Raw genomic sequence first — 14,257 nt, 5'->3', positions numbered from 1 at the left:
CCTGGCGAAGGATGCAATCGAGCCGCTCCCTCCAGCCGAGATGGAGAGCGGGTTTTACAGCCCACGCTTCATCGTGCCCAAAAAGAGCGGTGGGTCACGGCCAATCCTAGATCTGCGCGTTTTGAACCGCTGCCTGCACAAGCTGCCGTTCAGAATGCTCACGCAGAAGCGCATCCTCCGGTGCGTTCGTCCTCTGGGTTGGTCTGCAGCATTAGACCTGATGGACGCGTATTTCCATGTCTCCACTCTTCCTCGCCACCGACAGTTTCTGCGGTTTGCGTTTGAAGGTCGAGCTTGGCAATACAAAACCCTCCCCTTCGGGCTCTCTCTGTCTCCGCGGGTCCTCACCAAGCCCGCGGAGGGTGCCTCAGTGCCCCTTCGGCTCGCGGGCATCTGCATACTCAATTTCTTTACGACTGGCTGATTTTTGCCCTCTCTCGGAGCAGTTGATTATGCACAGAGACAAAGTGCTCTGGCACTTCCACCTGTGGGGGTTTCAGGTCAACCGAGAAAAGAGCAAACTCGCCCCCGTGCAGAGGATCTCTTCTCTCGGGCTGGAGCTGGACTCGGTCACCATGGCAGCGCGCCTCTCCGGAGAGCGCGCTCAGCTGATGCTGTACTGTCTGAGAGAGCTCGACAGTAAAATAGTGGTCCCACTGAAACTATTTCAGAGGCTCCTGGGGCATATGGCATCCGCAGCCGCTTCATGCCGCTCGGATTATTCTATATGAGACCACTTCAGCACTGGCTTCACGATCGAGTCCCCAGACGCGCATGGCACGCGTGCGCACACCGAGTCTCTGTTACTGCGCTGTGTCGCCGCGCCCTCAGCCCTTGGAGCGACCCCTCGTTCCTACAGGCCTGGGTGTCTCTAGAACAGGCGTCCAGTCTTGTTGTCGTTTCAGCAGACGCTTCCAACACGGGCTGGGGGGCTGTGCGTTGCGGGCATGCGGCTGCGGACCTGTGGAAAGGTACCCAGTTGCATTGGCATATCGCCTGGAGCTGTTGGCAGTGTTCCTCGCTCTCCACCGTTTTTTTCCGGTGCTGGAGCGGCAACACGTGCTGGTCAGGACGGACAGTACGGCGGCGGTGGCGTATATCAGCCGTATAGGGGGTATGCGCTCTCGCCGCATGTCTCAGCTCGCCCGCCGTCTGCTCCTCTGGAGTCATCCGCGGCTGAAATCGCTGCACGCCATTCATATTCAGGCAAGCTCAACCGTGCAGCCGATGCGCTCTCACGGCAGCTTTGCGTCCTGGAGAATGGAGACTCCACCCCGAGTCTGTTCAGCTGATATGGGCGCGATTCGGGGAAGCCCAGATCGATCTGTTGCTTCCCCCGAGATCGCTCATTGCCAGTTGTTTTGGATGATGCACTGGCTTACAGCTGGCCTCGGGGCACGCGCAAATACGCGTTTCCCCCAGTGAGCCTGCTCGCGCAGTTACTGTGCAAGGTCAGGGAGGACGAGGAACAGGTTGCTGGTTGCGCCCCTCTGGCTCAACCGGACCTGGATGTCAGAGCTCTCCCTCGCGATAGCCCTCCCCTGGCAGTCCCTTCGAGAGAGCACCTACTCTCTCAGGGACAGGGCACCACCTGGCACCCTCGCCGATCTTTGAAGAGATTTTTAGACGCGAGGAAGACTTAGGTAACCTCCGATTGTGACTCGTGCCTGTAATTGGGCTGGCTTCTCTCACGTCCTGAGACCCCGCCCGCGATATGTGCCCAAGGTTCCTACCACTCCGTTTTAATACGAGGTAGTGAGCCTGCAAGCGCTGCCCTCGGAGGAGGCAGACCCAGCCCTTCTTATTGTCCAGTTCGCGTTTTGCGTATTATCCGGACCGCACTCAGAGTTTAGATCATCTGAGCAGCTCTTCGTCTGTTATAGCGGTCGGCAGCAGGGAAGTGCCGTACCGAAATAAGTTCCCACTAGATTGTGGATGCCTTTCTTTCACTATCAGAGCCGAGATGAGCCGCGTCCCCCGAGAGCGCGTGCGCACTCCACTCGGAGCTTCGCATCCTCTCGAGCGCGCGCACGCGGCGCCCCTCTAACAGACATCTGTAGAGCTGCGGGCTGGGTAACACCCAACACATTTGCAAGGTTTTACAATCTGCGAGTGGAGCCGGTTTCCTCAAGGGTATTAGGTAACCCTTGGTGATTGAGGAAACAATTCGGTAGGGTGTTGAAACACGCTTGCTGCGCCATTTTCCCTAACACGGAGATACGTGCGCCTTTTTATCTGTCAGTAAAGTTCCCCGTCAGGTGAGCCCTGCAGATTCCTCCGTGGCCCCCAGCACTGACTCAGCGGAGGAGTCACTTGCTGGCCCACTACGTTGTAGGTCTGCCCGCTGGTCAGCCCGCGTTTTGGGTAAAGGTGCCTGCTATAAGTGATCCCCACTAGGCGATCCCATATGCTTATTCCGCCACGGTTAAGTCCCCCCCCTGGGCGGACCCGTGTCTTCCCTCCCCGCTAACCACTCTTTTGCTATGCGTACTCCCCCTTTTAGGGCTAGTCCATATGTAAATTCTGCCATCTATCCCCCCTTGGGTAACGGATGGCCTCCGCAGCGTCCTCCCTATCGGGATTGCACGCTTCCCAACGTACTGTCGTATTTCCTAGAATTATCTAGATGCTCACGACTTCCCAAAAAATATATATAAATCCGTAAAACTTCTGTTGAAGTAGGATAAATTAGGGCCAGGGACACGTTGGAGGACCGCGCCCCCCATGATGTGGGTGCGTCACGCTTGCTTGACTATCTCCTCATCGGGGGTGTTGGTAAGGTGCAGTCATTATGGCGCTTTCAATGGGCTCCCAATGCGTGGATTTTACAATCAAATCCACTTATAGTGCTGAAGTTCCCCCCGAAGGGGAACGTTCGAGGTTACTAAAGTAACCCTTCGTTCCCCGAGGAGGGGAACGGAAGCACTATACTCCGTCGCCATAATGACTGTCCCTTAGCTGTTGAAAGTCTCTTCAGCTTAAAAAGGATAGCGTCTGCTGGCGCCAGGTGAGCTTATATACTCAGTTGATTGCTTATGCCGCTCACCTGCGCAGGCTTGCGCTGCCAATTCATTCTTAATTGGCCCGTTCAATACTCTTTCAGACGAGTAGCTTCTGAACCGAACCTCCCAATGCGTGGATTTTACAATCAAATCCACTTATAGTGCTTCCGTTCCCCTCCTCGGGGAAAGAAGGGTTACTTTAGTAACCTCGAACGTTTTTAGCTTTTTAACCCTGTAACTACCCAACCAAGATAAAAATGTTTGGATTGCATTTCTTAACTTCTAATGTCGCTAGTTAACACATTCAATGCATTTCTTTCAACACATCCCATAATTTCTAAAATATTAACCTCTATCAAATTGTTAATATGTGATTTAAATTAAACATTTTTGAATACTAAATCACCTTTTTTTCCCAAAGTATGCCAAAAAATATTTCAGATTCTCATTTAACATGCTTTCTTGTTTTATTTTTTTGCAATAAAACCAAAATCAAGTGTAACAGGATGATTGTTTCCTGTGTGTGTAAGCCGTTATTTAAAACTGTTATTATTTAAATGACTTTAACAGTCATTATTTAAAACAGTAAAAACATGGTCAATCGTTTGGTAGAGGGGCAGTCAAAGGGTTAAAGGCATTCTACTACATGAAGGTTTACTCTACAAAAGCCATCTGATCAAATGCATTTCAATCCCCGAAAAAGCTTGAAAGTGGACAAGTTCCAAATATTTATATCTCACTCATGTTAGTATTGTACACTTGCTATCAGATATATGATAATGTGTATTTATCCTAGGTGTAAATGAGCCCTTTGAGACAATTTCATACAGTTGAAGTCAGAATTATTAGCCCCCGTTTGATTTTTATTCTTTTTCATATTTCCCAAATGACGTTTAACAGAGCAAGGAAATTTTCGCAGTATGTCTCATAATATTTTTTCTTCTGGAGAAAGTCTTTTTTGTTTTATTTTGACTAGAATAAAACCATGTTTTATTTTTTTAAACACTAATTTAAGGTCAAAATTATTAGCCCCTTTAAGCAAAATGTTATTTTTTTGAGTAGTCTACAGCAGTGGTTCTCAAACTTTTTTCATCAAGTACCACCTAAAATGTGCAGTATTGAAATACAGTTGCGTAGTAGGCCCAGTAAAGCAGCTACAACCCTGCACAGTTAAAAAAAACGTAGCAGATTACCTCAGAAATATAGGCTATATGTCATATATGGCATATTATTTACATAATTGTTGATAAATATTTAAATGTGTGTAGCATGTACATGACATATTTCATTCCTTTGCGTACGGCTAGAAGGAAGCCTGCGTACCACTAGTGGTACACGTACCACAGTTTGAGAACCACTGTGCTACAGAACAAACCATCGTTATACAATAACTTGCCCAATTACCCTAACTTGCCTAGTTAACCTAATTAACCTAGTTAAGCCTTTAAATGTCACTTTAAGCTGTATAGAAGTGTCTTGAAAAATATCTAGTCAAATATTATTTATTGTCACATTGGAAAAGATAAAATCGATCAGTTATTAGAAATGAGTTATTAAAACTATTATGTGTTGAAAAAAATCTCTCCGTTAAACAGAAATTGGGGGAAAAAATAAACAGGGGGGCTGATAATTCTGACTTCAACTGTATATCTTATTTTTATATGTATGTACAGAGCCTGTCCTTATCTGTCATAGAACGGGAAATTCAAAATCTAAATAGATTGCTTTAAGTCTCTATGAACAGTGAAATCTAATAGAACCATTAGTTTATCTACAAAAACAGCTTTGTGCTGTAGCACTGCAAAAGCAAGGGAACTCCGAAGACTGGGCACTGTTGACTAAGCCTCAGCACTCTGGGAAGTCTGACTAAGTCACAGAGCTGACAGACTGAATTAGAGTGTTGGTGTTTATTTGTGTGTGCTTTAAAGTCGAACAGAGCTTCTTCCTGAGTCACAGTGAGTTTTATCATTTTGGGAAAGGATTGAATATACCGAGCTTATTATGTTTAAGAAAGACACTATGTTGTAGGCCAGACTGTGCTGGACAGAAATCTTGTGTACATGTATGCAACGGATAAATCTTAAATGTCAAAAACATGAAAATGGCAGAAATGTTAACATGAGAAGTGTTAATACATTCATACACATTCATATTAGATGAGGGTTTAAATTCAGAATTAGTTGTATGTAGTATTCACGCATGCAGTCATCACATGTTAGTAGTTAGGAATAAGCTATGTGGAATTATGAATTAAATACAGTTTAACAAGGATTTTGATGAGAGATCCTCTTAAATCAGGGGTCACCAATCTCGGTCCTGGAGGGCCGGTGTCCCTGCAGGGTTTACCTCCAACTTGCCTCAACACACCTGGGTGTTTCAAGTATACCTAGTAAAAACTTGATTAGCTTGTTCAGGTGTGTTTGATTATGGTTGGAGCGAAAATCTGCAGGACACCGGCCCTCCAGGAACAAGTTTGGTCACCACTGTCTTAAATTAACAACTTTTTTTTGAAAATAGGCTCATTTTACAATTTCCTGTGGTTAAACAGTTATCATTGTTGAATCCATTCAGCCAATCTGGATCTGGCATGAGCACTTTTAGCTTAGCGCAGATCAGGGATAACTTGTTCATGAAAGTCCGGTGTCCTGCAGATTTTAGCTTCAACCCTAATCAAACACACATGAACAAGCTAATCAAGTTGCTAGGTATACTTGAAACACCAAGGCAGGTGTGTTAAGGCAAGTTTGAGCTAAAACCTGCAGGGCACCGGACCACCATGAACGAGATTGGTGACCCCTGGCGTAGATCATTGAATCATTAGCATCTTGCAAAAAATATTGATAAATGTCATAGATGCTAATGGTCTAATAAACTCTTTAATGGTAAAACTCATCTATATAAGTCAAGGAGAGTTATAATGAGCGGAGTGTTCCTTTAAAAAGACAAACTAAATGAATTCTATCCTGACAAACATAAGAATTCACTAGAGACACAACACGGATTTGGTATTTTTTATCTAAAAGTTTAACTTCTCACCCGTGACATTAATGGGGACAATATCTGTGAGAACGGCCTGTGCCTGTTGCCTCATCTTCTCCTCTGGAGTGGGCAGGACTGAGGCTTTGGAGCTCGACATTTGTCCATCAACCTCGACTCCTTCCACCTGTGCCGGACTTTGCGCTCTCATTTGGCAGGAGTCTTTCTCTTCCTCTCCTGAAGATGCTGTGGACTGGAAAAAGAGGAGAAACCACAGTGAGTTTCATGACTAGGGGGGCTTGTCAAGATAAGTGAACAGGAAAAACAAAATTAAAAGTAATTTTTTTTGAGACGAGCAGGATGTTAAGAATCCAGAGCTTCTCTTTTGATTTAGCCAAAGGTTTAAGGGTTGTATACGCCGACTTATTGGCGCTCCAGGAGTATACAAAGCAGTTTCATGGGCAACTGACCATCAAACCACACTCTCACACTTCCTAGAAAAGCGCACACACATAAACAAACTGAAAAGTCTGAGAGAAAGAATAGAGAGCAGGAACAGAGCGAGGGGAAAAACTAGTGAGGCGTTAAAACTCTGTTCACGCATTGTGCTTCTGAAATGGGAACGGCGTTCGCAGCAGAGTTACAAGTGGACCATCTGAAGTTTCAATTCAACACCTGGGCCTCCCTCAGCCTCACAAACAAACCAACTGTAGTTAAATCACCACAATACATTTAATTATCCATCCAGGTCACTAACAATAGTCAAATAATCAAGTCACAGCTGCCTAAGGTCTTGTTTACTATGTTAACGTTAATTACCTTCATGCCTCAGTGACTTTTATTGCATAATAAAGAGTGAGAATAACTCACACTTTTTAAAGTGCCTAATTCTACAATTAAACAACTATATAAGAGAGGTTGTTATTTGTTGAATAGCTATATTATTTGATAATAATCTAATAATTCTAATAAATATATTTAAATATATAATTCAAATAAATCATAATAACAATTTTGCAAAAATCTCAGTAAAACAATCCAATAAATACAAATTAGATTGATATATAGATGTAATAATGATTGAAATAAATAATAAATAAATAAATAGGGCAACACGGTGGCGCAGTGGTTAAATACTTATTTATTAAATATTTATTTATTACTTATTGTATATAGTTTCAAATTAAATAATTACTCCAGTCATTATTGCTTCTATTACTATTACCAATAATAATAACAGTAAGTCTGAGACATGGTGGCACAGTGAGTAGCACGATCACCTCACAGAAAGAAGGTCGCTGGGTCAGTTGGCATTTCTGTGTGGAGTTTGCATATTCTTCCCTTGTTCGCGTGGGTTTCCTCTGGATGCTTCAGTTTCCCCACAGTAAAAAGACATGCAGTATAGATGAATTGGGTAATCTAAATTGACGATAGTGTAAGAGTGTGAATGCAAGAGTGTATGGGTTTTTCCCAGTGTTGGGTTGCAGCTAGAAGGGCATCCGCTGGGTAAAACATATGCTGGATAAGTTGGCGATTTATTCTGATGTGGCGACTCCTGATAAATAAAGGGACTAAGCCGAAAAGATAATATAGAAGAAGAAATAAAAAGTTGATTTTATCGGACCTAAAGATTTTCTAAATAAAAGTATTTTAAAATTAATTAGAGCTTATTAAAATATGCATTTTTACAGCATAAAATTGGCTTTTTACAAGAATATTTTAGGATAAGGTCCATTTTTATGAGAATGATCATCCAACAAAGTAAATATACATGCTTATTGATGTGTGGTTTAAGAAATAACATCTTTTAAAAACATGAAAACATGAAATAGAAGCCAAAGTATCCAGCCAGTCCAGTGTTGTACCCAGTGGTCTGGGAATGAGAGTCTAGAGTGCTAAAGGGGGTTAAAAGGGCATGGGATCCCTTAGGGAGGGCTGGGGGCGGTAGAGGGACAAAAGCATCCCTGAATCTTTGCTTTTACAGGGTCTGACCTTTTAGGGCCCCTGAACGCAGTGTGAGGAGTAGGCATAAAGAAACAAGAAAGAACGAGGACAAGACCGCGTGCTATAAACAAACCCGCAGCATTTCTTCCTGAAACTTTTAGTTTTATGACTGTCCTGAATCCATTCAGCATAAACCCTTTCCTTTCAAACCCAGCTTCAATGCTCATATGCTAAACAGCAGCTTTGCAGAAAGCAGTCTCAATATCGCAAGAAAAGCTGTTGCTTTCCACCACATTGTGAGTAATAGTTTCATTAGAGTAGGAGTCTCCTGGGGTTCAGACTCATAATGTGGCCACACATGGCTGACAACATTAACGAAGCCAGCAGAGATGCTGAACTCCACAGAGGCGCATGTGGGAGGCTGTGATTCAGTACCCAGAATGCACCTACAGGAACATTTCTCTCCAGCAGAGGGAAGCCTAATCCTACAGGATGCCCCACAACCGTTAACCGTTAAGGTTATATGTTTGGTCTAATAGCAAGCACTCTGTACTGATTTTATGAAAGATCATTATTTCAACAATAACTAAAACACTGTCTTATATTACAAGTCTGTACTAAAAAAAATAAAAAATTATTCATTTATTTTCCTTCAAATAGTCCCTTATTAATCAGGGGTCGCCACACCGGAATAAACTGCCAACTATTCCAGCATATGTTCTACGCAGCAGATACCGATCCAGCTGCAACCCAGTATTGGAAAAAAAATCATGTTTCTAATTTCTTGATCACAAAACTGCAAAATATTGGAATAAAAATAAGGAACAATTTAATTCAGAAATAAATAGTTATCCTGAATAAAACAAGTGTTACAGATACGACACCTTTAGTTTCCCTCACTCCTCACTTTTTAAAGCTAAACAGAAACTAATGGCATATGGAAAATATACAAACAAAACACCAATTTGCATAAATCCAAATGCGTACACACTTTGTCGCCTGTAACTAGTAATTTGGAAGAAATGTCATCAGATATTTATAAATTAAAACAAATATTAACACCACTCAAACCCAATGCCTAATAAATCCAGTACACCTAAAAACAACTAGAATGCTAAAGTAGTCTATATTCCCCTCTCATAGCTGTAGATCATACTAATATTATTACATACTATTAAATCAGTATCAAATCAATAACACTACACCAGAAAATGCTAATTAAGCTACTACAGTCACTGAAGTTTTGTTAAAAAGGCCTACCTTTTTGTCAGCGTCATCGCCTTCAAGGTCCTCGTCCTCATGTTGGGAGCTTGAGGAGCCAGAGAAAGTGGGCCCCTGTGAGTAGTACTGCGAGCTACGGAAGCCATCCTTCCTCAGTTTATCACATTCTGTGTGAAAAGAGAAGACACATCAGCGCAAGTCTGAAAGAAAGTTTTTAATAACTTGCAAATATGAGCTCAAGTATAAAAGCACAGTCAGTGTTTATTTAGTGTTTAGCTCCCTCTAGTGGTCAGAGATACAAACTACAGTTTTCAGGTCTTCATGAAAATGTGATGTTTAGGACTGTCACAATAATCAATATGTCGACTAGTCGCACAACACATGAACATAACGTCAATTATTTCTAGTGATGCAATATATATTGCCCGTACTTAAAAAAAGCAATTCTAGTAACATTTTAGCTGAGCAACATCTCTATCTCTATTGAAGGTGTCTGTGTCAGTATGGTTAAAAAACACAATAGTATTTACTATAAATTACTATAGTATATTTTCATGTGGGTGTATGACAACTGAAAATAGATCTGGTAGCAGATATCATTATTATACACAAATTGTTAATATGTATTATCATTTATTTAGGATATGCCTTTTCACATTCTGATTCCAATGCCCAGTTAATAAATTGTTCTAATATACTATAATTAAATTAAATATTATGTGTTTTTTGGAAGAGTGCACAGGCATTGAGATGCTATTATATCATCATTCTGGCATTATATAATGAGTGGCATGAAATGGTCTTAAAATGACAATAATATTGTTTATTGCAATATATTTTGGTGCAATATATCATAAGACAAAACATAGATATCGCTACAGGCCTGGTGATGTTAAGAAATGTTTGATGATCCACTGTTTTTTTATTTTATTTTACAGTAACCACACAAAACAATAGTATGTAGAACAATATTAAACAGATCAGCATCACTCTGTATGTGTGTGTGTATCATGTTTCCTGGCTTTCTAAAGGAACTGTTGCAGATGGCAGCTCCATCCCCTTGGCACACATCCCACAATCTCTTCAGTCATCTGGATCAAGCAGTTTTTCTCTGACAAACACACATTCATCTGTTGCAAGTCTTCCCTTGTTTCCTGACTTTTATTTTTATGACACTGCACTGCAGCTGTGTGATACACTCTATTAAACAGCTGACAGGTTTCCCAAACTACCACTGACTAAAAAGCTAAACTTCCAATCACCTATGATAAACAGAGAAATAGTCCACTTTTTTTCTTTGCATAATATTAAAATGCTTTTATGAGAACAACAATGACCAAATGACCAAAAATCAGAGGTAAGCACTGTTTGCATGGCTGTGAACTGCTCCCTCTCACATGATAGTAGTTTTACAAAGTTTATATATATATATATATATATATTATTTTTTGTTGTTTATTTTCAATACCCAAACTTTGAAGTGGTTGTTTTGAAACCAAAGCTTCTAAAATGTACACTACCGGTCAAAAGCTTGGGGTCAGTAGAATTTTTTGCCCACCAAGGCTGCATTCATTTCATCAAGAAATTGTGAAATGTTATTGGACTATAAAATAGCTGTTCAAATGTAGTTTATAAATTAATTCACTCATTCACTCCAGTAATTTTGAAGGGGAATTTTCAGCTTCATTACTCCAGTCTTCAGAGTCACATTATCCTTGAGAAATCACTCTAATATTAATTATTATTGTTATTCGTTCATTCATTCATTCATTTTCTTTTCGGCTTGGTCCCTTTATTAATCAGGGGTCGCCACAGTGGAATGAACCACCAACTTATCCAGCATATGTTTTACGCAGCGGATGTCCTTCCAACAAATACCCATGCACACTCAATCTCATACATACCCAATTCACCTATATTGCTTATTTTTGGACTGTGGGGGAAAACCGCAGATGCAACCACATGCAAACTCCACACAAAACTGCCAATACCTTCTTGCTGAGGACTGATCGTGCTACTCACCCACTGTGTCTCCGACTTATTATTGTTATTATTAATGGTAATTGTAACAGAAGCAATAATGACTGGAGTAATAATTTAATTTGAAAGTACATACAATAAGTAATAAATAAATATTTAATGAATAAGTATTTAATAATTTGACATTTTTCACATTTAATAAATGCCACCTTGATAAACAGAATAAATTCATTTAAATTGTTAAATAAAATTAATTAAAAAAAATAAACAAATAAAAAAACTCACCCTAAACTTTTGACCGGTAGTGTATTTTATGTTGACATGTGTAATTAAGAGGTAGAGTCTGTTGACTATATTTGACATTCAGTTGATGGTTGTGAAATGAATAAAATTCAACTGAAAATAGAATAAGCATAAAAACAAGTGAGAAAATGCAACATAAATATGGTGTAGAGAAATTACATAAAAAAGGGTCTTGTAAAGTAAAGTGACAAATAAAAATATTTCATATTCCATGAAAAATCTAAAATTACCTGACTTCTTAATATACCTTTTAAAATTTCATCAAATAGCAGAAATTCCATGACCCTGTGGGAACCCTGAAAGACAGATTCACACAACTGCTGTGTCTGGCTGGTTAAAATGCTAAAATAAACAGATTATATCTGCCTCTGGCTATTAAACTGAAACAGATAAACATTTAACTAAAAAATTGGCCCGCTCCAGCTTTAAACATCACACAGAACAAACTATATTATTGCCCAAGAGCAATAAACATAAGTGACAAATCCAGAAAGTGCGTAAAAATCAACAACAGTTAAAATGTCTTCATTTAATTCTCCAGAACCACTGTTTATTTTGTTTGCTAATCCTTCACAGTTTCCGTCAACACTTATTTGTCAGTTAAGACCTTAAAGGGACAAGCCTGTTTACAACAGCTTTTAAACTTCTCAAAAAAAAATGTTAAAGACACCTGCGAAGTTCCTCTGATCCACATGTGTGCTTAGTGTTGTTTGTCTTGGCAGAGAAAGTGTATAAACACTAAGAAAGCTTTCACCCAATCAAAGAGCCTGCCAGAAAACAGCAGACGTAACAACCGACTGAGAATTATAAACTGCTTAAAGGTAAATGTGTTTGATGATACAGCTCTACCTTTCTTCCTGTCTTCTGAAAGCCCAAAGTCGCCATTATTGTAAGATGAGCTACACACCTGTGCATGTATAATTAAAAAGGCTACACATCAGCCACCTGTACAGCTAGATCAGTCTCAAATTACAATTAACATTCAGGCCAGAATCTGCTAACTGAACACTGATGTGTATGGCTCTGAACTGCACTGCTAATGACCGGCTCTGGATGTCACCAACAGGCTGTTTCACAGGTGTCCAGTGTGAAGTGACATCATAGGCACATTCACCTGCTGCTTGATGTGTTTGTTCCCAGAGCAATGCTGATGTCATGAGAACTGAAGCAGGTTTGAGGCTGATTCTGATGTATAGCAACCCTTTTACACTGAGGCTTTAAAGAATTCAATAAATTTAAAAAAATTAAGCCTATAGCCTATGATCATTCAGTAAAGAACCATCAAAGAAACAGAAGATTCTGTACAATGAAAAGTTCTTCTAAAGATTATTAAAATTCTCTTCATGCTAAAAAAAACAGAACTGTTTTAAGAACTTTTTGGGGAGCCAAAATAGTTCTTCCATGTCAACTTGGTGAACATGTCTTTGTTTAAGTGTATTTATAGTTTTTATAGTATTTATATATTTAGGTGAACTTTATAGTTCTCGTTTTCCGGGTGAATGGAAATTAAATAGTGTATCTCGTACCTCTGAGAGCTGTTTTCAGGTTCACTTTGGCCTGACGGTGAAGATCTTCCACACAGGCCGGTCTGGAGCCTGGCAGAAAGACGTTCTCCTGCTGGTGCCATGGGGCAGTGTAGTGCACGGTCCACTTTTTCTCCTCATCCAGATTAGATACAGCTAAAGAAAACAGATCAACATTTCTAATTATTTATTTCCCACAATGGACATTTATAATCACAGACAAATTGTTTAAAGCAGCCAAACACATGACTCTGCTTAATGCAAAGAACATGCTCATATCACCAAATGCAAATGACAGGGACCAAATTTAACAATTTGTGGACTCACAGAGTCAAATCAGAACCAAGAGGTTTTGATTTAAAGTTTGGTGCAATCTAAAATAAACTTTTAACAAACTTAACAAATTTAACAAACACATTTTTAACTAATTTAAAGGGTCACAAAACACATTTTTTTGGGATGTTGACAGTCATATATGTTTTCCACACTGCAAAAAACACTATTAGGACACATTTATTTCACAAAAAAAGTGTGCCAATACACAATCTAGCTGGCAAAGGTGCAAATGAGCCATGAGGTAAAAGGGACGGTTGAGGAAAGACCCCTGGAGCTAAACCCCTAGTTGTCCCAAAAGCAAACAAACAAAAACAACAACAGGCTGGTGTTTATAACGTGAGAGGAAGGGAGCGTGGAGGAGCAGTGGTGTGGGTTTTTCACAGGTGTGTCCACAGGTGGCACTGGGCCATTAGTCTGTGATGGGCCATCATGTCAGAGCTGCTAGACTGGCAAGAAGAGCTCACAGGAGGCCATTGTGTTCATTCATGAGGACTTTCAATATAAAAGTGATTTCTTAATCACACTTCAAAGAGACTAACACATAACATATGCGTGATTGCACATTAATCTATCTACTGCTTCTGTGCACAGCTTCTGATCTCCCTCAGGCCAAATAGCATTGTGAGAAGTTTTAAAGGTAAACTTAAGGTGTTGTCAGGGTGAATATCTCTCTCTCTCTCTCTCTCTCTCTCTCTCTCTATCTATCCATCCATCCATCCATCCATCTAGATATATAATATTAATATAGACACACACACACACACACACACACACACACACACACACACATATATATATATATATATACGGGTCAGTGACAAAACAGGTTTGGCAAGATGGGAAATTTAAAAATCTTTTACAAAGTTGATTTAAAAGCATCCGTCAGATATTTTAAAATGTACAGATTGTATTCATGTTGATTTTATGTAATTAAAAATAACATTTACACCATTTTTTACAGACATTAAGACT

At 40.3% G+C, this 14,257-nt stretch overlaps 1 protein-coding gene across 13 annotated transcripts in view; it reads right to left on the bottom strand.

The window, feature by feature from the left end:
- Positions 1-14,257, bottom strand: part of nhsl1b (NHS-like 1b) — a 165,736-nt gene that overhangs the window by 19,400 nt on the left and 132,079 nt on the right. For all 13 annotated transcript variants that reach the window (XM_087298325.1, XM_087298328.1, XM_087298332.1 and 10 more), the window contains exons 2-4: positions 12,953-13,105; positions 9,183-9,310; positions 6,039-6,231 (exon numbers count right to left, since the gene is read on the bottom strand). In XM_087298325.1, coding sequence (XP_087154451.1) covers positions 6,039-6,231; positions 9,183-9,310; positions 12,953-13,105 — 474 coding nt within the window. The remainder of the gene's footprint in view (positions 1-6,038; positions 6,232-9,182; positions 9,311-12,952; positions 13,106-14,257) is intronic.

The sequence above is a fragment of the Danio rerio genome, chromosome 20 (genome assembly GCF_052040795.2).
Source record: "Danio rerio strain M-AB ecotype USA chromosome 20, GRCz13ab, whole genome shotgun sequence".
In the NCBI taxonomy this organism is placed as follows: Eukaryota; Metazoa; Chordata; class Actinopteri; order Cypriniformes; family Danionidae; genus Danio; species Danio rerio.
This window is presented reverse-complemented; position numbering and strand designations above follow the sequence as displayed.